General features: G+C 39.1%; 1 protein-coding gene across 1 annotated transcript; it reads right to left on the bottom strand.

Moving 5' to 3' along the window:
* Positions 1-667: 667 nt before the first annotated feature.
* On the bottom strand, positions 668-25,043 carry LOC126457243 (uncharacterized). The gene is made up of 2 exons (XM_050093391.1): positions 23,816-25,043; positions 668-2,184 (listed from the first exon to the last, which is right to left on the bottom strand). The coding sequence occupies exons 1-2, from the start codon at positions 24,749-24,751 to the stop codon at positions 850-852; spliced, it is 2,271 nt and encodes a 756-aa protein (XP_049949348.1). The 5' UTR covers positions 24,752-25,043; the 3' UTR covers positions 668-849.
* Positions 25,044-25,168: the final 125 nt, after the last annotated feature.

The following is a 25,168-nucleotide window of genomic DNA, read 5'->3' on the forward strand; positions in this document are numbered from 1 at the left end:
AAATCTACTCACCAAGTTGTGGCAGAAGAACACACATATAAAGGTATTAAAGTTTGTAAGCTTTTGGAGCCAGTGGCTCCTTCTGGCAGAAGGACTGAAAGAAAGGGAACAGAGGTGAACAAAAAGGACTGGTAAGGTTTAGGAAAATGGGTAGTGTTCAGAAAAGTTGCGCAGAATCTTCAGTCAGGGGAGACTTACTGGATGGGAAGAGATTCTTTCTTTCTCATCCCGTCCAGTAAATCTCCCCTGACCTGGGGTTCTGGATGACTTTCCCGAACTCTACCCCTTTTCCTAAACCTCACCAGTCCTTTTCCTTCATCCCTCTTCCTTTCCCTTTGACCCTTCTGCCCAAAGGAGCCACCAACTCCTAAAGCTTGCAAGCGTTAATACCTTTATATGAGTGTTCTCCTGCCACTGCTTGATGAGTAGATTTTTTATCTATTTTATTAGATTATATTTTCAAAAATTGATATATTATATATTCTATTTGCTTGCATGTCTAAAGAACTTTGCATCATTAACATATTAATTAAAATTGCAGACTTGTATATAAAAATGTAAATGGTGATTCTGCAATATCATTACAGGAAAAAGATTGGTATGTGTTCTTTGTTGTAAACCCTACATTGCTATACAAGGAAGGATGGCAGGACAATGAAATAAATGATTAAAACAAATATTATTCCAATTTACTTTCCAGTTCACTGGTCAGAATAATCAATACAGAAAAACAAGTCAATGCACCTTTCTTTTGCTGCTCAAAGAAAAAGTAACATTTTAGCACCAGTCTTCTAATGTTCCGTATTAACATTAAATTACCTTACAATGCTAAGGTAACCTGGAAAAACATCACTCTGATTTTCTCTTCTTTTTCTTTTTCTGGTGCACATCTATTACTGGAGAATGATCAGCATAACTTGTCTCTTGCTTCAAAAGACTGTTGTTGGGTGTGTGCTTGAAAAACTTACTGTGAGTCAAATTTTCTCCTGAAGATTCAGCTGAGTATCCTGTCTCTTCAAACTTCCTTCTTTCTTCTTTGTGTAGTTTTTTTCTATTGGCATCAAAATAATCAAAGTCAGCACCTGTAACATCAGACACACTCTTCTTTGTGTCTGTAGCGTCAAAACTCAGCTGCCCTAAATGTCTGTCACTATTCTCAATTTTCAGTTTCTTCTTTTTCTTGGTAGACATAAAATTTATATCTGAATTTGTTTTGATATTAGGACTGACCACTGATTCAGTGTCATTCTCTTTGATTTTCTTCTTTTTCTTCTTGACAGTATGCAACAAACCATCTGTAACAGGATCCAAAGTCATTTCTTCAGAATATATAGCTAATTCATCTGATTTGTTATTCACATTCTCTATATTTTTCCTTTGAAAGTCTCTCTCATATTTATGATGTTTCTTCTTTTTTGGTGAAACAAGGTCTGAACTCTCTCCAACACTTTCACTTGGCTCAATAGTCCTTTTACTAGCGGAATACACGTCATATGAAGTATTGCTTGCATCCTCATATTTCCGTTTCTTCCTTTTTTGTGATAATATATTTTCTGCTTCATCTGAAGTTCCTCCTGCCACCATTCTATCACTTTCAAAGGAGTACTCCAAATGCTTGTGCTTTCTCTTCTTTGATGGGGTAGCATAGGCTAATTCAGGATGAAGATTTGTAATTACTGGTGAAACTGCTTCTCCTGGTTCATGTTTGACCTTCCTGTGTTTCTTTTGTTGTAGCTCTGACTGAATATAGTCATCAATGACAAATCCATTTATGTTTTGTTCACTTTTGATTCTGGGGCTATTACCTGAATGGAATGAGGGGTGTAAACTATGACTTTTGGTATCTGAATCTTGATTAAAAGCCACTGTTTCCTCATCCAAGTGCTTTCTTTTCTTCTTTTTCTTCTTGATATGGCTTGATGAATCATCAAGGCTATTAGCAAATTTGGGTCCATTTTCTGCTTCTGGCATTTCATTTTCATCCTCACAAAACGTAGATCCTAAATCAGACACATTTTGTTTTTTCTTCTTTTTCTTCTTCTTTCTTTTCTGTAGTTGTGAAGACAATTTTTGTGCCAATGAAAGGTCAGCACCAAATAATGGATGACGTTCTTTCAGCCCAGTTGGCAGGGATGTTAAATTATCTTCATTACATACGGGATGAACAATGTATGGAGCCATTTCCTGTAACATTTGAAGAAATATTTACTGCTATTTTCACAGAATGGTACATAATTAAACAGTACATTAAATTGCAATTCAAAATAAGTGACCTCTGTTCATTTTCTAACAGTAAATGAAAGATTTGTCAACATGTATTACAATGTCAATCAATAGTTCAAATGAAATAAAATAAAAATGTTAGTATTTATTTACTTTAGCAAAAATAACAGAAATAATGTCTCACATAGAAATAGTAAACTACAATAAAAACCCTCATAATTAGAGGTTGGTCCCATCCTAATGCTAGCGAGGCACCATGGAAGGACAGTTCCCAAACCAAAACCAGTTTGTTTTGTAAAGTAATATTTCTCACTATTTTGGGAGTGTAAGAAATATATCAAACAACTGAGAAATGCGGGAAAAAATGTTGGTTTGCAATAAAGATGGCAGGGAATTCAAGACAGTGGAATAAATGAAGGGAAGCATACAGTGCCACAAAGTTAAAGCACTGACTGTTAATATTCAAATTCTGAGTGACACACTACTGGAACTAGTGAAATACAGAACTGCATAACACAACTACTGTGTCACCATAATATAAGACTACATAAGAAACAGGAAAAATTATGCTGAACACATCGGAAACACTTCTCAGGAGTGCAGTTGTGTCAATTGCTGACTGCTCCATGCTCAAAACCACACAACAGGTAATACCTGCAACTGCTACTGCAGTTATTGTTTTTGGCACAACTGAATCAGGTGTAGGTCGAAAGCATTCAGTTTTTTAACATGACCCATTTGTAGCAAGTTATAATGTGTCTCTTTGTTGTATGCCACTGTCTTACGAAACTTTTTTTGTTAAAATGCCTTTTGATCTCATTATGTGTCTATAATCGCCATGAATGGCCCATACCTCCAAATGGAAGATTCAACTAGCATCACACAAGCACTTTCTTTGGCATCTCAGGAGTCTAATGTAAGAGCCCACTTGGCATGCCACTGGTGTGGAACGTGTATACCACACCAAATGAAGGGTTTGCCAGAGACATTTGTCTATACACTTGTTCCACAACTAAATTGTTGAGCCAGGTGCCATCATGTAACTTGCTGCTATCCTTGATGTGTTTTCTCCATCTGCTTTGGTTTTCAACGAGCTCTTCCTGTTTGAGTGCAAAGCAGGTCTTCCAGGTGGTCTCTTGGCACGTGCTACCTCACTATGTGGCATGCTTCTAAGACGACAGGAGTGGCCCATGTGATATGTGTCCTCACCACCACAGGCAACACACCTTGAGAGGGGTGTTGATAGCTTTGCAGCATTCAAGACCACCTCATTTGTCACATGCTCTCTCCATGTAATTCCCAGAATGTTTCATAAGCACAACAGATGAAAGGTGTTGAGTTTGCATTCCTGTTTGGCGTATGATGTCCAGACCTCACCACCGTATGTGGAGGTGCTCACAGTATGCATGCTTGATAGGCAAGAATTTTTGTGGTCACTGTAGAGTGTTTGTCATTCCAGATTCTTTGTGCAGAGCTTCCTGAAAGTGTTCTCCACTTTGCCAATTCTTGCGTTTATTCCATCATCTAGAGAAAGATATTCTATCACTAGTGAACCAAAGTAGCAGAATATATCGACTACAATCAACAAAAAGCCATCTCATCTTATGGCAGCCATACTGGTCTGTTGGGTTGGGTCATTTGGGGGAGGAGACCAGACGGCAAGGTGATCGGTCTCATAGAATTAGGGAAGGAAGTCGGCCGTGCCCTTTCAAAGGAACCATTCCGCCATTTGCCTGGAGCGATTTAGCGAAAACACGGAAAACCTAAGTCAGGATGGCCGGAGGCAGGATTGAACCATCGTCCTCCCGTATGCAATCCCAGTGTGCCAACCACTGCGCCACCTTGCTCGGTCATATTGGTGTGCCCTTGCACCATAGTAACGATCTTCTTTACAGTCACAGACATGGACAAGAACTTGACCCCAAGCCTTTGATGGTTGTCTTGAGTATGTGCTATGAATGCTGCGTTGTCAGTGAATAAAAAATTACTTAAAGATAAGTCCTCACGATAGCACTTAATTTGAGTAACGAGACTATGTAAAGTTTCCCATTAGCCATGGTATGGAGATGGATGCCCATGTTTGTTTTGCCAAAAGCAACTTTGAGAAGTTATACCAAACAAGGTAGAGGGCAGTTCACAGCTTTGACAAATTCCTCTTTGCACAAGAAAAAGATCTGATGTGCTTCCTCCAAATATCACAGCACCCTCCATCATCACAATAAGCTCTGCTCGTTTTCAAGAGTTTTGAATGGCACCCTATCTTCACTAGTGAAGTACACAGTCCCTCCCTGCTGACTGTGTCAGATGCCTTGTTTAAGTTGATAGAAACAATAAACAAAGGGGTCTTCTGCTAGTGGCATTTTTCCTGAATTTGTTGAAGTGTTCAGATCATATCAGTAGTAGATCACTGAGCTAAATCCACATTCAGACTTTGGGTACATTTGCTAGCCAAGCCTCCTCTAGTCTACCCAGCACCACACAAGCAAACACTTTTCCGGTGACACTCATCAGTGAAATTCTGTGGTAGCAACTGCAATAACTGTGATCACCTTTAACTTTGTGCAGACTGATGATGTTGACATCACGCATATCCTGCAGCACAGTTCACCCGCCCAACATTACAATAAGAGGTTGCAGAGCACTGGGAGGAGCAGAGTCAGTCTGACAAGTTTGTGTGTTTCTTTAGCAGGGCATTTCCCCCATTTAAGCCACATAACAGGTCTCTGAAACTCCTCCTTAGTAGGCACAGCGGCCAGATCAAGGCAAGTTGATGAATGAGAAATTTCTCGTGTTGCTTTTAGGCTGAGTTTGACCAGAGGAGAGTAGAGACTGGAAAAGCGTTCCAACCACTGCTTCAGCTGTCATTACAATCTATGATGACTGTTCCACCAATCTCCTTAAATGGTGCAGCCTTCTTAGGGATGGGCCAAATGTCCCTTTTGATACCCAAATACACACTGTTGATGTTTCCAGCATCGACACCCTCCTGTGTGTTGCACAAAATTTCTCCAGTTAATACAGTTATGGACTGTGTGTTGAGGAATTGCCTGACATTTAGAGTCAAGGTGTTTCAAGACATCAATATCCTCAAGGAACTAATCCTGTGATTTCGCTTTCAAAGTGCCACATGTAGTGTCGGATATAAAAGTAAGAAGTGACTTTAATTAGAGCCAGTCTTCAGCAATGGGTGCATTTGGGTCCCAAGTATCAACATCTTTCTGAACTCAATCACCAAATATTTAAGTAAAGTAGGGTATTATTAGGAAGACCTAAACCACAATAGCCAGGCAGGGATCTGAAACTTGTTTCTCCTAAAAGGGTATCCAGCGTCTTTTTAACTACTCGTATGACTGCCATAAACTATCTGAATGTCACTAAGATGAAGATCTTTCAGATTAGGACTGATTTTAAATCTGCAAAACACATCCTTTTACTTAGTAGGTTTTTTTTCTATTTTTTTCCTTGTTAACTGGCACATTACTATTTGTCTTATACCTTGTATCCATATTTTTTATGACCTTGAATTTCTCTGATATATTGTCTTCTTCATTTTGTGATACGCATGTGGGACAGAGTAATATGTTGCTCAACTCTTCTTATTTCAGCAGCAAACTGTTCTGTGATACAGAATGCCTCTGTTGTAGCATTTGTCATTGGAATTGGATGACTGTATATGTGACACCCTTACGCATACTAAACACATTCATACCAAAACACACTTTTCTTCATAAGATAACCTCAATCTCCTGCATCAAGAACATTGTATCGAATTCTATCAGTTTGGAAGTCCTCAATCCAGCAATAAAGCTGGTCTTATTTCATTCACTAGGGAGGTGCTAATCGGTGTTTGACTGCCATCTGGATACTTTTGATGAACTGGTGGATATTTGTAAGATCCACTTTTTCCTACAATGGAGATCATGAAACAGGAAATCATGAACCAAATTTATTAATTGTACAACTCACTACTGTCAGCTATATAGATCTACAGTTATATGCACCTGGCCAATAACCATTTTCTGAAAAAGCAGAGCAAATTCTTTCACATAATCTATTTAAAAAATAATACAGGTATTCCATAATGTCAAGTCACCATTCCTCTGTTTAGAAGTTTTGGCTGATTTCCTTTTCTGCACCCACTTATCTTGGTGTTTGTAATGTTGTCATATGTTTGACAATTGCTAAGTTCTGGCGGTTTGGTCTGCTGAAACTTCCTGGTAAATTAAAACTGTGCATCAGACTGGGACTTGAACCTGATACCCTACCTTTTTTGCGATAATACTGTTACTGAAAGAGCTACCCAGGCACAAACCACAACCTTCACTTACAGCTTTGCTTGTCAGTACTTTCCTACAGTTTGGTCTGCTATGTTCTCTTACACATATGTATAAGGAGTAAATGAACTATACAGAGGGCAGCACAGGGTACAACGATACAGTCTACATATCAGCTGAAACCAGGTGGAGAAAGATCTCATAAGGGGAGGCCAAAGAAACAATGAAAAGGGACACTCATTGAAAATATACATACTGAAGACATAAATCTAAAAGACGAATTGGATCCAAACGTGATGGCTGTTGATCTACAAATTGAACCATGTGATCAAGGGATAATTATGGGAAGAGGAAAAGAAAGATATGTGTATTAACATTATAAGGACCAAAGACACCTTGGTAACACCAAGAATAATGAAGACAACAATTCACTGACAACAAAAAACTATGCAACTTTTCATTCTTGTTGTTCCACACTTCGTGGTATCATGCACAGAGTTCTCACCATCGAGCACAAAACACTGTACTTAATATCTAGCTCATTCTAGCAGCAGTTAGGTAAAAGTGTGTTGTTACTCTAGGTACACATTTCACTCGGTCAAATGATGGTGTCTACACACACACACACACACACACACACACACACACACACACACACACACACACACACACCAGCATTTTCCTGGGGATGCAGTCTGACTGTCATGAGAAGAGGAGTTGTGTAGGTTGAAGTGGATGAGAGTAACAAGGAGGGGACAGGAAAGGAGGAGGAGATTACTGTTTAACGTCCCGTCGACAACGAGGTCATTAGAGACGGAGCACAAGCTCAGATTGGGGAAGGACGGGGAAGGAAATTGGCCGTACCCTGTCAAAGCAACCATCCCGACAATTGCCTGGAGTGATCTAGGGAAATCACATAAAACCTAAATCTGGATGGCCGGAAGCGGGATTGAACCATCATCCTCCCTAATGCGAGTCCAGTGGGGACAGGAAAGGAAGGGGTGAAAGGAAAGGAGAGTGATGGCTAGGGAGAGAGACATAGCAAAAGGACAAGGCAATTGCTTTCAGAGGGCATACATCAACTCTGCTGTAGCTTCTGCACAGCCTTTCATGTGGTCATCATTGCCAACCAGCTTTTTCCTGAAAGCATAAATGGAAAGTGTCCTTCCCACATATCTTTCAACTGGGCAATGCTCCTGACAATCTCTGCAAGCCTACCTGCCTCCACACCTGTTCCCATGCCTCCTACTCCCTTCCTTCCCCACCAACTCATCCATTTCACTTTAGCTTGATTCATTAATCTTCACCCATATTAATCTTTCTGCACTCTCCCTATTCCTCTGTTCCATCGTAACCCTCCCCCCCCCCCCCCCCCCACCCAAGCCTCCCTCCCTCCAACCAACTCAACCCAACTCGAAGGACTTTGTGCTGTGGTTTATGAGGTGGGTTGGTGTTTGATAACTCCAGCATTCACAGAGCACTGAAAGACTTGGGAAGCTCCACTTTAACACCAGAATGAATTCTATTTAACAATTTCCAGCTAGACTAGTATTCCTTGTCATGGGGGAGATGTTCATTTAGTAGCACCAAACCAGCAATTTGAGTGTTTCAGATTTTTGGTTGTATGGAGAAAACTTCTAGACTTCAGTCGGTGATGGGCTGGTTGATTTCCATAAATGACATGAGGTGAGTGATTTAAATCTCTCGTTCATGGATGCAACTTCTCTTCTCATTTCTGTTGGAGCAATTTCTCACAAACAATACACTTTATCACAAGGTTTTGGTCTCCAGCAATCAGTGATGAACTGACATGTTTCATTTAGGGAAGTGTCAACTTGTTAACACGACTGGATCTGTATGAAATGGGACAAGTATACTCTGTGGCAGAGCAGCACTGAGACGGGGCAGTAACTTTCAGCATTTCTGGTTCGTACCCCAACTAGTTTGGAATGGATGTTATTTCTAGTTGACACTTGGTTTGGTCTTTATGAAGATTTTTTGTAAGAAGGGATACAATCCATTGTTACACCTAAATACTTAGACGCTGTGATGTGGTTTAACTAAACATCCTCTCAAGCTACATGCACTTCCCTGGAAGCCTGCTTGTTCTTTAGAGGGAAGGCACATACCAGAGTTTTTGACAGGTTAGGGAACTGGTCAACTTTATTCCTTCCCTTTTTTGAAGGCACTGAGGTCACATGACCTCATTGCCTGTTTCACCACATGCACCATCAGGATTCTTCACTTAGATCCCAGTTTCTCAGAACTCCACAGGTAGGAATTAGCGCTACAACATGTCCTTGGTTCTCGCTACACACCTGGCCTTAATTTATGTTAATTTCTTCCATCTCAGCATATCTTCACAGTAACTAGTCTTTTCTTCTCTTTTCATTTTAGTATACTACATCTTCCATTGTCTTACCTGTTTTTCACCCCCCCCCCCCCCCAAATCACTATTACATACAATGGACTTAGCTTTTCACTCTTATTAACTCATGCATGTTGGTTAAGCAGTAATCTCTGTCTTGCAGATCACCCTGTCTTCCACCTTCAAGTTCTCAGGTTTTAAAATCTTGTCTGATGCAGTCCCCAACAATCAATCTTTCCTTCTCATCCCAAGTGGTAAGTCTTCCCTGCCCAGCAGTTCTGTAACTCTAGTCCTTTTCCTAGACCTCTCCAGTCCGTTTCGTTCACCCCTCTTTCTTCCCCTTCCAACCTTCTGCCTGAAGAAGCAGCCACTGGGTCCGAAAGCTTGCCTAATTACAACCTTCTTTTATGTGTGGTACATTTTTTATCCATCCACTTAAATTATTTTGTCAAAAATTGATTGTTTTCATTGTTATATCTCTGTATACCACCACACACCTGTTTGGGCAAGAGCATTATCCTATGTAATGCTATCCTACAACATTTTATTTTTCATTTATCTAGTCGATCCACAAGACTTGTGTAGTATATGCTACTTATCATCTTACACTTCCCAAGATAATCCACATGATTAATCCATTTCAGCATCAAAAACATTCACCACAACCTTCCCTCTTGATGAATCAACATTCTGTTTTTGATACACGACCACCACCTCCTCGCCCCGTTCCGATTGCTGTTTCGTTTATGAGATGAAGTGCTGGACCCATATCTCATCCACAAAAACAAATATATGCACAAAATCACTCCATTCCTTTTCTACAGTGAACCAATCATTGTTGATAAATTCATTTTCACACATACCTTTGATGCCTATTATTTTACACTTCTTAAACTACTAATAGCCAAATATCATTTGGTGCACTTTCTCGGTATCTTCGTCTACGGATGAAGTTTGGAGACATTCTATAAGTGGATAATCTTTGAGAGAAGTGTGGTCACATCTAAATTCAAGCAATTATTTCTTAACTGTTGAGACTCACTGGAGAAACTTATTAAGTGATTACACATTTTCAACAACTTTGACAAGTTTCTGTTGCTAGTAAACTGTACAAAATAAAGAATTTGCTAATGGCACAATATTATTTTTCCAACTGGACAAAACAAGAAACATGGCTACTTTAACATGTATATAATGGCAACAGATCCACCTGATAATTGACTATGCTATGTCAGTTGTTGTTGTTGTTGTTGTTGCTGTTGTGGTCTTCAGTCCTGAGACTGGTTTGATGCAGCTCTCCATGCTACTCTATCCTGTGCAAGCTTCTTCATCTCCCAGTACTTACTGCAACCTACATCCTTCTGAATATGCTTAGTGTATTCATCTCTTGGTCTCCCTATATGATTTTTGCCCTCCACGCTGCCCTCCAACGCTGAATTTGTGATCCCTTGATGTCTCAGAACATGTCCTACCAACGGATCCCTTCTTCTTGTCAAGTTGTGCCACAAACTCCTCTTCTCCCCAATTCTATTCCATACCTCCTCATTAGTTATGTGATCTACCCATCTAATCTTCAGCATTCTTCTGTAGCACCACATTTCAAAAGCTTCTATTCTCTTCTTGTCCAAACTATTTATCGTCCATGTTTCACTTCCATACATGGCTACACTCCATACAAATACTTTCAGAAACGACTTCCTGACACTTAAATCTATACTCTATGTTAATAAATTTCTCTTCTTCAGAAACGCTTTCCTTGTCTTTGCCAGTCTACATTTTATATCCTCTCTACTCCGACCATCATCGGTTATTTTGCTCCCCAAATACCAAAACTCATTTACTACTTTAAGTGTCTCATTTCCTAATCTAATTCCCTCAGCATCACCCGACTTAATTCGACTACATTCCATTATCCTCGTTTTGCTTTTATTGATGTTCATCTTCTATCGTCCTTTCAAGACACTGTCCATTCCGTTCAACTGCTCTTCCAAGTCCTTTGCTGTCTCTGACAGAATTACAATGTCATCAGCGAACCTCAAAGTTTTTATTTCTTCTCCATGGATCTTAATACCTACCCCGAATTTTTCTTTTGTTTGAAAGAGAATATTCCAGTCAACATTGTCAAAAGCTTTCTCTAAGTCTACAAATGCTAGAAACGTGGGTTTGCCTTTCCTTAATCTTTCTTCTGAGATAAGTCGTAGGGTCAATATTGCCTCACGTGTTCCAACATTTTTACGGAATCCAAACTGATCTTCCCCAAGGTCAGCTTCTACCAGTTTCTCCATTCATGAGTAAAGAATTCACGTTAGTATTTTGCAGCTGTGACTTATTAAACTGATAGTTCGGTAATTTTCACATCTGTCAACACCTGCTTTCTTTGGGATTGCAATTATTATATTCTTCTTGAAGTCTGAGGGTATTTCGCCTGTGTCATACATCTTGCTCACCAGATGGTAGAGTTTTGTCAGGACTGGCTCTCCCAAGGCCGTCAGTAGTTCCAATGGAATGTTGTCTACTCCCGGGACCTTGTTTTGACTCAGGTCTTCCAGTGCTCTGTCAAACTTTTCACGCACTATCGTATCTCCCGTTTTATCTTCATCTACATCCTATTCCATTTCCATAATATTGTCCTCAAGCACATCACCCTTGTATAGACCCTCTATATACTCCCTCCACCTTTCTGCTTTCCCTTCTTTGCTTAGAACTGGGTTTCCATCTGAGCTCTTGATATTCATACAAGTGGCTCTCTTTTCTCCAAAGGTATCTCTAATTTTCCTGTAGGCAGTATCTATCTTCCCCCTAGTGATATATGCCTCTACATCCTTACATTTGTCTTCTAGCCATCCCTGCTTAGCCATTTTGCACTTCCTTTCGATCTTATTTTCGAGACGTTTGTATTCCTTTTTGCCTGCTTCATTTACTGCATTTTTATATTTTCCCCTTTCGTCAATTAAATGCAATATTTCTTCTGTCACCCAAGGATTTCTACTAGCTTTCGTCTTTTTACCTACTTGATCCTCTGCTGCCTTCACTACTTCATCCCTCAGAGCTACCCATTCTTCTTCTGCTGTATTTCTTTCCCCCATTCCTGTCAATTGTTCCCTTATGCTCTCCCTGAAACTCTGTACAACCTCTGGTTTAGTCAGTTTATCCAGGTCCCATCTCCTTAAATTGCTACCTTTTCGCAGTTTCTTCAGTTTTAATCTACAGTTCATAACCAATGGATTGTGGTCAGAGTCCCCATCTGCCCCTGGAAATGTCATACAATTTAATACCTGGTTCCTAAATCTCTGTCTTACCATTATATAATCTATCTGATACATTCTAGTATACCCAGGATTCTTCCATGTATACAACCTTCTTTTATGGTTCTTGAACCAAGTGTTAGCTATGATTAAGTTATGCTCTGTGCAAAATTCCACCAGACGGCTTCCTCTTTCATTTCCCTCCCCCAATCCGTATTCACCCACTATGTTTCCTTTTCTCCCTTTTCCTACTCTCGAATTCCAGTCACCCATGACTATTAAATTTTCGTCTCCCTTCACTACCTGAATAATTGCTTTTATCTCATCATACATTTCATCAATTTCTTCATCATCTGCAGAGCTAGTTGGCATATAAACTTGTACTACTGTAGTCGGCATGGGCTTTGTGTCTATCTTGGCCACAATAATGTGTTCACTATGCTGTTTGTAGTAGATTACCCGCACTCCTATTTTTTTATTCATTATTAAACCTACTCCTGCATTATCCCTATTTGATTTTGTATTTAAAACGCTGTATTCACCTGACCAAAAGTCTTGTTCCTCCTGCCACCGAACTTCACTAATTCCCACTATATCTAACTTTAACCTATCCATTTCCCTTTTTAAATTTTCTAACCTACCTGCCCGATTAAGGGATCTGACATTCCACGCTCCGATCCGTAGAACGCCAGTTTTCTTTCTCACGATAACGACGTCCTCTTGAGTAGTCCCCGCCCGGAGATCCGAATAGGGGACTATTTTACCTCCGGAATATTTTACCCAAGGGGACGCCACCAGCATTTAACCATACAGTAAAGCTGCATGCCCTCGAGAAAAATTACGGCTGTAGTTTCCCCTTGCTTTCAGCCATTTGCAGTACCAGCACAGCAAGGCCGTTTTGGTTAGTGTTACAAGGCCAGATTAGTCAATCATCCAGACTGTTGCCCCTGCAACTACTGAAAAGGCTGCTGCCCCTCTTCAGGAACCACACATTTGTCTGGCCTCTCAACAGATACCCCTCCATTGTGGTTGCACCTACGGCACGGCCATCTGTATCGCTGAGGCACGCAAACCTCCCCACCAAGGGCAAGGTCCATGGTTCAAGGGGGCTATGTCTGTACCAGGTTGAAAAGTTTCACCTTTCTCTTGGATTTATGCATGACCTAATCTCTCTACAGAGAATATGTTATTTTTATACAATAATTCACAACCAAAGTCTACAAAATGCGAGGCTTCTAGTGTAAGAAATAATTAATAAAAATACATAAAGTTTGAATAGACATGCTATCTTATTTCTGTTGCCCTGTCACTATAGCCAACAGATACATTACTGAATATATGGTTGATGTTACAGTAACAATTGGTAGCATTCTGCCATATTTTTGTCCTAGACATAGCTCAACAACATATCTCAAGAGGTAATCTCTCGTCACCAGGTTGTAGAACATGGCTCATGACATTAAATGGATAAAAAGTCTACAACCCAATTGCAGTATTCATAAAATAAAATACAATAAAAACTTGTTATCCTATAGGTCCTTGTCTTACATAAAAACTGTCAATGGCTGTCAAATCCCATACCACACACTGCACAAGGCTGTATCCAGCTGATCTGTTGAGTGCTCCAGGAGTGCAAAGTTGATGCTTCTGCAGAGGTCGGAGGGTTGCTGTGAACTGACACGTATGCAAAATTATTGCACAAGTGCAGCTGTTGTCTCAACCATAATACTGTTCCATTGATTGCTCACATTTTTCTCTTTTTCTAAGTCTACGGTCATCAGCTACTAGCTACTTCGTTGAAGAGGCATTGAAAATTTACAATTATGTATCTGGTTGAAAATAATTCTACAAAGGCTTTACAAAATCTCATTTCAGTGTCATTACCTTGTATATTCAGAATATTGACATGTTTCTCTTTATAAATGGCGATTCTCCCAGAAAGTCGAGTTGCCTTCCTTTCTTTTCTTTGAGTAAGATTTCCAAGCCATCTTCTATTTCCTCATGGGTAAGGCCTGTGTCATACACGATTAGCAACAGCTGTTTTGTCCTAGTTACTCAGTCTGAATGCATCTTTATTTTTCTGGTATCCAATCAAAAATGTTCTTCCTGTGTGTCCAATATACTTTACATCTCAGGATGCAACTTATTTATCTTTTTACTGATATCATGCTTAAGGTTATACCTCACCAGATGGTCTGTCTGGAATGCCATTTTCACACCACGCGGTTTAAAAATGTTGGCAATCTTTTGCGGGACATTCCATAATAGGACATAGTGACACTTTTCATTTTTCTTCACTTTTTCTTTCTGTTCTTATTACCTTTGTGCAGCAATTTATTTATAATTTCTACATTGTAACCATCATTAACTGGTATCATCATGATGATGTGTAGTTTCGTCTCTCTATCCTTCCTACTCAGTGGCATGTTAACTGCCCTGTGCATTAAACTACCGAAGGAAAATTCTTTATAAGCCTGTGGATGGCATAAGTAATTGGGAATCACAGTAGCAGTTGTTGTCAGTTGCAGTAAATGATAATCGCTTGCTTACTGCCCTGCCTTCAAACGTTCAAATTGTTGTGTTACAAATTAGTGCCAGTTTCATGCTTCACAGTAAACTAAATGTTTCTACGGACGTCTAACTTTTTTACTGTTTCTTCTACATCTTCCTCAGTACCATCAACATCTGTAAAAAAACAATTTTACCTATTGGCTTGGTCAGGCTTTAAAACTATCTTCTAGACATAATCCCTGAAATGCTGGATCCCATGACTAAACAATCATTTTGAATATAAAATATATGATAAAAAGTTAAAACATGTAATCAGCTGTACAAGTTCAGTGAATTCAATTGTGTCTTGCCTATAAATTTCACTAAATCTAAGGAAATTTCTTCTGGCTATTTTGATCATTTCCTTAAACACAACATTGGGGTACAAATTCTTAACATCCAGTGAAACTAAATTGGAAGAGTCAACCACTGGTTTCTCTTTAATTTCATTAATTGGAGCCACAGTATTGCTCAACAAATACTTATTCTCAATGGTGTAAGTGAATTCTGTGAAGCAGTATAGTTATCTTTCACTATTGGAAAAACTGGATGGCATACTTTCAGCTGTGACCTTAATTAAGGTCCAGCTGGATTCATACTGAAGCACAATCTTTTTCAGCACTCATTAGGAAGAAATTCAGTAAATTTTGTATTTATGGAGCTGATGATTAATTGGTTGGTTTTAGTCTCATTATTTTTATTTGCTTGTTCAATTCTGTTTAAACATGCTTAGCTACTTTTGGCTGACATGACTGATTTTATTATTATTTAATCTGACAACTTATGTTGTCATTTTATTGAGAATGATCATTTTCTTCACCATTCTTTTGTTAAATGGCAGCTCAGTAATAAGCTTAAGCCCTTTAGTTACAACCGCCAAAAAAAGAAGTACGTAAGTATGAATTCAACTGCACCTAAATTAATAGTGAATTGTAGAATCAGCCCAGCCTATAAGAAAACTATACTGCTCAAAAAAATTCTTAAAAAAAACTTGTATCTTTGAGAATAACTATTTGGTGAGTAATAGTATGACTCTGATTTACAAAATTAAGGAGAAATCAGTCACCGACTCAAATCAGTCACCGACTCTTCCTGTTTGGTTTCAATGGATGTTAAGAATTTAAATTCCAATATTTGGTTTAAGGAAATAATCAAAATAATGATAAAAATTTTTTTCTTAAATACAGCAAAATTACATGGCAAGAGACCATTTGCATTCACTGAATTTTTACAGATCATTACAGTTTTAACTATTTCATTTTTAATCATAAGTTTTGAATATAAAACTCTTTTCTGATAGTATTTGTATGGAGTGTAGCCTTGTATGGAAGTGAAACATGGACAATAAACAGTTTACATCAAATCAAGAAGAGAAGTTTTTGAAATGTAGTGCTACTGAAGAATGTCGAACATTAGATGGGTAGATCGTGTAACTAATGAGGAGATACTGAATAGAATTGGGAAGAAAAGAAATTTGTGACACAACCTGACTCAATGAAGTGATTAGTTGATATGATTCATTCTGAGACATCACAAGTTTTTGAGGTAAAAATCACAGAGGGAGATCAGGAGATGAATAAAGTAAGCAGATTCAGAAGGCTCTGTAGGTTGTAGTAATTTGGAGATGAAGTGGCTTGCACAGGATAAAGTAGCATGCACAGCTGCATCAAATAGTCTTTGGACTATAGATCACAAAAAAAACCATACTGAAAACATGGTTTACCTTTGGGTTCCACCATTTCAGGGACTATTTCTATTTTTATCAACGACCTCGATGATAAAGTTTTATTGTGCAACCAAGCCATTAGCATGAAATTGTTTATTTACAAACATTACACAGACAATACTTTGTTGTTGGACGTTGGTTCTTTGGGAGGGGGGGGGGGGGGGGGGGGGGGAGAGAAAGAAAGAAAGAAAAGTTCAGTGTGGCACCTAGAAACATTAAGTTTACTGTGGAGCATAATACTGACACCAATTTGAAATAACTTGATTTGAACATTTAAAGGCAGGGCAATAAGCAAGCATTTGCATTTTACTGGAAACTGACAACAACTGATGCTGTGATTCCTGATGAATCATGTCATCCACAGGCTTATAAAATATAACCTGCAACATGACATTAGTAAAAAGATAAATAACTTGCATCCTGTGATGCAAAGTATATTGGACAGACGGGAAGAACATTTCTGATCAGATACCAGAAAATAAAGATGCAGTCAGAATGAGTAACTATGAGAAATCAACTGTAGTGTAACATGTATGTGACACAGGCCATACCCTTGGGGAAACAGAAGGTGACTTGGAAATTTCACAAAGAAAAGAAAGGGAGGAAACTCGAATTGCTGGAAGAATCACCATTTATTAAAAAAAGCATGTCAATTTTCTGAATGTGCAAGGTAATGACACTGGAATGAGATTTATTAAAGCCTTTGCAGAATTATTTTCAGGCAGGTACGTAGTTACAAGTTTTCAATGCCTCTCAGACGAAAAAGGTAGAGGTTGATGACCGCAGACTTAAGAAAAGAGGAAAATGTGGGCAACCAACAGAACAGCATTACGGTTGAGCCAACAGTTACACTTACGCAAAAATACCGCAGACATGTCAGTTCACGACAACCAGCCCCCGACTTTTACAGAAGTATCAACTTTGCACTCCTGGAACAGTCAGCAGATCAGCAGGATGTGGCCTGGTGCAGTGTGCGGTTTGAGATGGGACAGCCACTGACAGCACTTGTCAGTTTTAATCTAAAACAAGGACCCATAGTGCAGTACGTTTCTGTTCCATTTTATTTTATCAGTGCTACAACTGTTTTGTAGGATTTTTGGCCTTTTACTTCATGAGTTTTACAAGCTGATTATGGAAGCACTGTCTCTCAAATAACGTTGCTGAGCTGTGTGTAGGACAAAATATGGTTTAATGCTGCCAATTATTGCATTGAAAACATAACAACTGTTTGCAGTTTTCTGTATTTATTTTAAATATGGTTTTTTGGATCTGCCACAAAGTCAACAGTGTGTAAGTCTCACAATATTTCACTGAGACTACATGAACTTTCCAGCAGTCACCAGCACAACTAACCTAAGACATTGAGTAGTTGTCTCAGTGCAGTACTGTATGGTTTACACAATGTCAGCTTGCAACAAATCCAAGAGCCACATGTTCAACAAATCTACTGGGAAAGATTTAACTGACAGATAAGTTACTGCCAGTGTCTTTGAATTAATTGGCTGATCAGACACACAGCACAAAATGCATGATAACTTCTCATAAACATAGAATAACTGCAAATAACAAAGGTATTTGGTCTAGGGAGGTAAGAAAGAAGAATTTGAACCACTTCATTATTAATTCTGTTACTCGAACTTAAATTGTATGCTTAAATTTTGCGTGTTTGAGAACTACTTCAAATGAAGGTCTTCTGTTGGGCAGGCAAACCCAGACGCAAACGGAACTGTCTTGGAGGCGAAACATAGTTCAAATGTTCAGCAAAAAATCATTACAGAAGAAAACTTATTTGTTGTCTGAGACTGGAAGAAGAGGATATCATATGTCCATACCCGCAAGTACTCATGGTTAAGATGATACATCAGAATTTTCAGAAAATAAATGCTCAGCATTTTAAAGCTTGCTGGGTTTACTTTCAGAAAAAATGATCTTAAAAAGCTAAAAAATGAGGTTTTAACCTGAAGATAATGGACAGTCACATTTTCTGAACCCTCCCACTACGCCCATAAAATATGAAGGAAGCTAGGGGTGTGGCTAAAAGTTTGGTGTGCACTTAGATCAAAGAGAGTACATATATTAAGTCACTAAAATCACTATGGAATATGCAACATATTGGAAAACTGGTGGACACTTCTCTCTGGTTTACAAAACAACTCTGGGGAAGCATAAAAAAACAAGCACTTTCAGAATTTTGTTCACCATAAGAACAAGCCTATTTACATTATGGGAAAGTGGCGATGTCTTGAGAAGTGGGCCATGCTAAATCAACATAGTTCTATATCACTCTACATCCAATTTCTACATCAATACAACTTATCTCTCTTCTCAAAGATGGATTAATCAACATCCCACAAAAATAAGATGCTGTACTAAAAAAAAAAAAAGGTTGTAGAAATAATTCAAAAGCCAAGATCGCTTAACTACTGGTCACTGGATAACCGGTTCCAACAAACTGGAGGTGCATCATTGGATATGAATGTAGCTTAACTTTTATAAACCATTTGTATATAACAATACATGAAGCAGACCAGCTGATACAAAATCATTGTCACAAAAAATAAAAAACAACTTCTCTCATGGTCATTCTTTTCCATAAGATATGTAAAACCGAAATCACAAGATAAAACTATTTGGTACATGACTGCTGCTCGACTAACAATAGTCGGCATCACACTGTATTGTTATATCTAAATGGCTAATAAATGTTAAGCTACATTCAGATCCGTTGATGGCACCTTTAGTGTGTTGAAACCGGTTATCCAGTAAACAGTATTTAGGCGATCTTGGCTTTTGAATTATTCCTACAACAGTGTGATCGCCCCACTACGTACTATGTATTCACTGCAAAAAAGAGTCACTTGTGGATATCATTTTGAGACCTCAGAAAAGGCTGGTCTGCCTTTGAGCCATTCCTGAACAGTATTGCCAATGAGATATACTTGGAACCTTAACTAAACGGCATTGTATGTCCAAGCCATGGAATCTCCCCAAATGGCTTAACCATCCCTCTCTGCATGCCACACTTCCTCTCACAGTGAACTTCAGATTTTCATTCTGACAGTCTCTGACCCTAACTTACTTGATACTACAGAAACAAACCTCCATGATACAGTTATCTCTGGATGACATCTGCTCCTTCAGCAAGATACTGTTACTGTGCAATCCCAACTACCAAAACCATATATCCCAAATTGAAACTCTCACTCTTCAACATCTGGAAGAGTGCTGCAGATATCACTTCCAAACATTATAAGACTTATTGGCAATCTATTCCCACCTTGGAGCAGCATTACTCATCAACACCTATTCCACCCTCCCTCTTCCCCTCAGTGAATCCCCTAGTCAAACCCTCACAGCACCCAGACACAGTCTACCTCTTCTTTTCTGCCAAAGCCCTAAAATTTCCAACACTTCACAAAATGCAGACCCTAAACAAACCTACAATGGTGTTTTCAACCTATCCACCAAAAAGCTTCAATCTTACATAAGTTTTAGTGTTATTCAAAGGCATCACCTTCAGCACACTCACAAATTCACTCGTGCTGGACTCAGACCTAATCTCCTCCTTCCCGTATCCTACATAGTGGAAACATGTTTTGCTATCAGTCCTTCCAACAAAAACCAACCTAATCCTGGCACTGAACCTTGCCTCTTCCAATTCATACCAGTACCCAACCTTGACCCTCCCCCTCTCCTACATAACCACCCCCTGATTACCTTCCAGGAATTCTTTACTCCCAACTTGGCCTCACCACCTTCCCCAGCTGTTCCCAAGAATATAAACCTCTCAACGCAAAAAGAAACAGCCATCCATAACCTCAAGACAGAACTTGATTTAATCATCCTCCCAGCAGACAAATGTTCCACCACTGTCACGATGAATGACAGCCATTACCTGACAGAAGGCATTTGCCAAGTATCTGACTACTCCACCTGCAAACAATGTCACAGTGATCCCTTACCAAAAGTCCAACATAACCTTTAATCCCTACTCAAATCTGTAGGGCCATCTCCAAATATTTCTGGCAAATCTATTTCCCTACCCACTCAAATGACCTTCCCCATAGTCACCTACTTGCTTCCCAAAATCCAAAAACCTAATAATCCTGGACACCCCATTGTAGCTGGTTACTGTGCTTGCAATGAAAGAATCTCCACTCTTGTCAACCAACACTTCAAAACAAATGTGTGTAGCCAGCTTCTAATATTAAAGAACCAAAACATTTCCTTCACTGGCTCTCCACCCTCTTCATCCCATTACCACTAGATCCCTATTAATAACTGCTGATGTTACCTCACTACACACAAACATCCCCCATGCCCATGGTCCTTCTGCTATCAAAAACAACCTCTCCCACTGTCCTTCTGGTCCCAAATATATCACCTCATTCCTCATACATCTATTATATCATCACACAAACAACTTCTCTTCTGAGGATAAATACACAGCCACTGTGGCATGTCCATAGGCACCCGCATAGCACCCTCCTAAGGTCGTCTAGAGGAAGACTTCCTTATAATATCTCAAAACCACACAAACCTTTCCTGCTTCAAGTTCATAGGTGATATCTTCATGATCTGGACCTGAGGCCCAGACACACTATCCTCATTCCTCCACAGTCCTAACAGCTTCTCACTCATATGCTTCATCTGGTCCTCCTCAGCCCCAAGTGACACATTCCTGCACACTGACTTTCACTTTTCTGGTGGCTCCATCCATACCTCTTTCCAAATCAAGCCCACTAACCACCAACAGTATATAGATTTTGACAATTGTCATCTCTCCCACACCAGAAAATTACTCCCATACACCTGCAGGTATGAGAATCCCCCTGCACAGTATGCTGAAGGTCTCACTAAGGCCTTCACAGACTGACAGTATTCCTCAAACCTAGTCCACAGGCAAATTTTCTGCATCATGTCCTCACACACTCTCAATCCTTGCGCTACCTTCAAGAAATAGCTGAAAAGGAGCACCGCCATCAGCCAGTACAATCCTGTACTGGAACATCTGAAACCACATCCTTTGACAGAGCTTCAATTGTCTACCATCACGCTTGTAAACATGGAATGTGCTACCCACAATCCTTCCCAACCTCCCAAAGTATTATTCTGCATCCACTCAAATATAGGTAATAACCTGGCCTGTCCCTATGCCACAGCCACTCCCAGCTCCTAGAGATCTCAGAGAGAAGAGAAGACAGATGACAGAGGGTAGGGGGGGGGGGGGGGGAGTGGAAAGAACAGAGAGAGGTGGAAGGAGGAGATGAACAAAGAGCGGTGGGAGAAAGAGATGGAGAGAGACAGGGGCATGAGGAGATTGACAGAGAGACAGGAGAGAAGGTGATGGATAGAGATAGAGATATAGACAGAGATAGAGAGAGAGAGAGAGAGAGAGAAAGAGAGAGGGGGGGGGGGAGATTAGGATGCACATCCAATTTCCATACATATTTAGGTAGGCCTACCTGTAAAGCACAGTGGATTCACTAGTTAATCACAAATAACACTATGGATCAAATGGATTGACAGCAAGACATAAGAATCCCAAAATCTCTAAAAACATTTCTGCATATTCAGTTATAAGCTTTACATAATATTGTTACTGCACATTTCTCTAAAGTAAATACTTGGACAAAGAGGAATAGGCCTATTTGAAATGAGTCATCAACTTTGGTCTGTGCTGCAGGAAACATGAGGCACACACCATAAGCAACATAGTGACCATAAAGTGTTATCAGTGCCAATTTTTTCAAACATTCTAAGCTACAGATCAGTCAGTCACCACAAACTGGGTACTTATTTATTTACATGTCAAGTTCCATAGGACCAAATTGAGGAGCAAATCTCCAAGGTCATGGAACGTGTCAGTACATGAAATTACAACATAAAAGTAATAACAGATAAAAATAAATGTTCATGAACCTGAAAGAAAATCAGTCCATAAGTTTAAGCAAACGCTATCAGCAATACAATGAGAATCAGCTTAATTCTTCAAGGAACTCCTCGACAGAATAGGAGTGACCCATGAGGAAACTCTTCAGTTTTGATTTGAAAGCGCGTGGGTTACTGTTAAGATTTTTGAATTCAAGTGGCAGCTTATTGAAAATGGATGCAGCAGTATACTGCACACCTTTTTGCACAAGAGTTAAGGAAGTCCGATCCAAATGGAGGTTTGATTTCTGCCGAGTATTAACCGAGTGAAAGCTGCTTATTGTTGGAAATAAACTAATATTGGTAACAAGAAACGACAATAAGGAATATACATATTGAGAGGCCAATGTCAAAATACCCAGGCTCGTGAACAGAGATCGACAAGAGGTTCGTAAACTTACACCACTTATTGCCCGAACCACCCGTTTCTGAGCCAAAAATATCCTTCTACAATGGGAAGAGTTACCCCAAAACATAATACCATACGACATAAGTGAATGAAAATAAGCAAAGTAGACTAATTTACATGTCAAAGTATCACTCACTTTCAATACCGTTCGAATAGTGAAAATGGCAGTATTAAGTCTTTGAACAAGATCCTGAATGTGGGCTTTCCACGACAGCTTACTACCTATCTGAACACCTAGGAATTTTAACTGTTCAGTTTCACTAATCATATGCCCATTCTGTGAGATTAAATCGCCAGGTTTTGTTGAATTGTGTTAGAAACTGTAAAAACTGAGTCTTACTGTGATTTAACGCTAGTTTATTTTCTACAAGCCATGAACTGAGGTCATGTACTGCACTACTTGAAACCGAGTCAATGTTGCACACAACATCCTTTACTACCAAGCTAGTGTCATCAGCAAACAGAAATATTTTAGAGTTACCCATAATACTAGAGGGCATATCATTTATATAAATAAGGAACAGGAGCGGCCCCAACACTATGTACCTACATGTATAATTTGATGTTGATACCTAAATGAGAATATTTTTTGATCTTAAGATGGCAGTAGCTGAAACAATCAATTGTGAAGTGTAAAAGCGTGTGTGATCAAGCTGGACCTGTAAAATAAAGTGCCACAATACCCCCATTGGTTTCGCCAACTCACAACCAAGCTGCCAGCTTCTAACCATAATAGTTTCACAACATGTAAGCTGGAAGCAATTTTTACTCAGTTTCCTACACATTATTATCACAGTCCATAGAAAACATTTTAATTGTGTACTGTTACTAATTGCCATGTACTGCCTCGGATCTTTGCAATCAAGTTACCTAACTTTAATGATTCTAATGCTAAACCAACAACACTGCCTGCATTTTGAGCAAAAAAATAACATACGAAAAAATGCAAATGGATTATTGTTAAAAAACAGTTAACTATTCCACTGTGACTTTATATGCCATATTATAATTAGCAACACACACAATTATCACTATAATAATATTCTGGGATAGTAACATCAATAAGTGCTATTTTTATTCATACAGTACCTTCTCTTTAAAAATGATGTGTCCCGCTGGCGTTAGACTTGTAAGTTTCAATGGACTTTTAGGCAGCAGGAGATTCATTGGCTTTGTATTAGCAGTCAGTAACACACTGCCTTCAAACTGTTCTGCACAAGAAATTCCATTAAAATTCAATGTTTTTCCTTTCAATGTCGGTTCTGACATTTCATTAGGGCACTGCACAATCCATACATCTTCATTATCACCAATATCTAACGGCAATGGCTGTACAGTGTCTAAGAGAACACCTTCTATCAATGGGACATGCTTGTCTCCTTTTGTAGTTTGCTGTGTTGTTACTGACTCTGATTTAACCCTCAACCTGGTTTTCAAAGGTGAAGAATCAACTTCACTGTCGTCTGACAATACGTGTGAACGTCTCTCCTTCTTAACTAGTAGACTTTTTGTAAATGGTTTCAGCTCCTTTTTGTCACTGTCATCACTAGATTCGCTTCCAGATTCCGCAGAAGCACTGTTTTCTGAAGTTTCATGGTTACTTGAGTTATTAGTTTCATGGTGTTTTAATTGGTCCCCGTTTACATTCAATGGATTATTTCCTTTTGACCTTATTGCACCTTTCACTACAGGTCTGTTGTCAAATTCTAGATCAAACTGTGTACTGTCAGAATCGTCACTAACATCATTTTTAACTCGCCCTTGTGATATGTTGGTGGATATTGGATCGTTTCTTTTCTGGTTCTCTTTTTGTTCTCGTTCATCTTTCAGTACGGGCCTGTTCTTACTTTCAGAGTCAAACTGTGTATTGTCAGAATCATCACTAGAATCGTCTTCAGTTTCTGAAATCCTCTCTTCAACTGTATTAGTTTTCTTGGACGCAGCAGGTTCTATGTCTTCCATATCTACCCATCCGAAGCTGCTGTCATCACTGCTCCAACACGCATCAGATAAATTTCTGGGCATCACTTAACATTACTTCTTGAACAAATAACAAAATACGGCTTCTTCACGAAAACAGCGGTTCACACATTTCAGCTAGGATATCCTAACATGCAAATACAGAAATTATAGATGAATTTGGCCTACTATTTTTTATGAAACCTTGTGTTTACACCTATGTAATTCGTAAAACTAACCTTACACTTATTTTCGTTTCTAACCACAATAAACGAACAAAAACACAAGACACTCTTGCACTGTTTTGGCGCTCGGTTGCACTCCATAACTGTAACAACACGTGAAATTGTTTTCAATATTCTGCCTAGAATTGATCGATATTTACGATCGATATAACGCTGAGGTATCGTTCTATGTAGTCGATATTTCATTTGCTTTCTACAAATGCACAAAAAACATTTTATTTTATTTTATTCATTGCGA

Source organism: Schistocerca serialis, chromosome 2 (genome assembly GCF_023864345.2).
Source record: "Schistocerca serialis cubense isolate TAMUIC-IGC-003099 chromosome 2, iqSchSeri2.2, whole genome shotgun sequence".
Lineage (NCBI taxonomy): Eukaryota > Metazoa > Arthropoda > Insecta > Orthoptera > Acrididae > Schistocerca > Schistocerca serialis.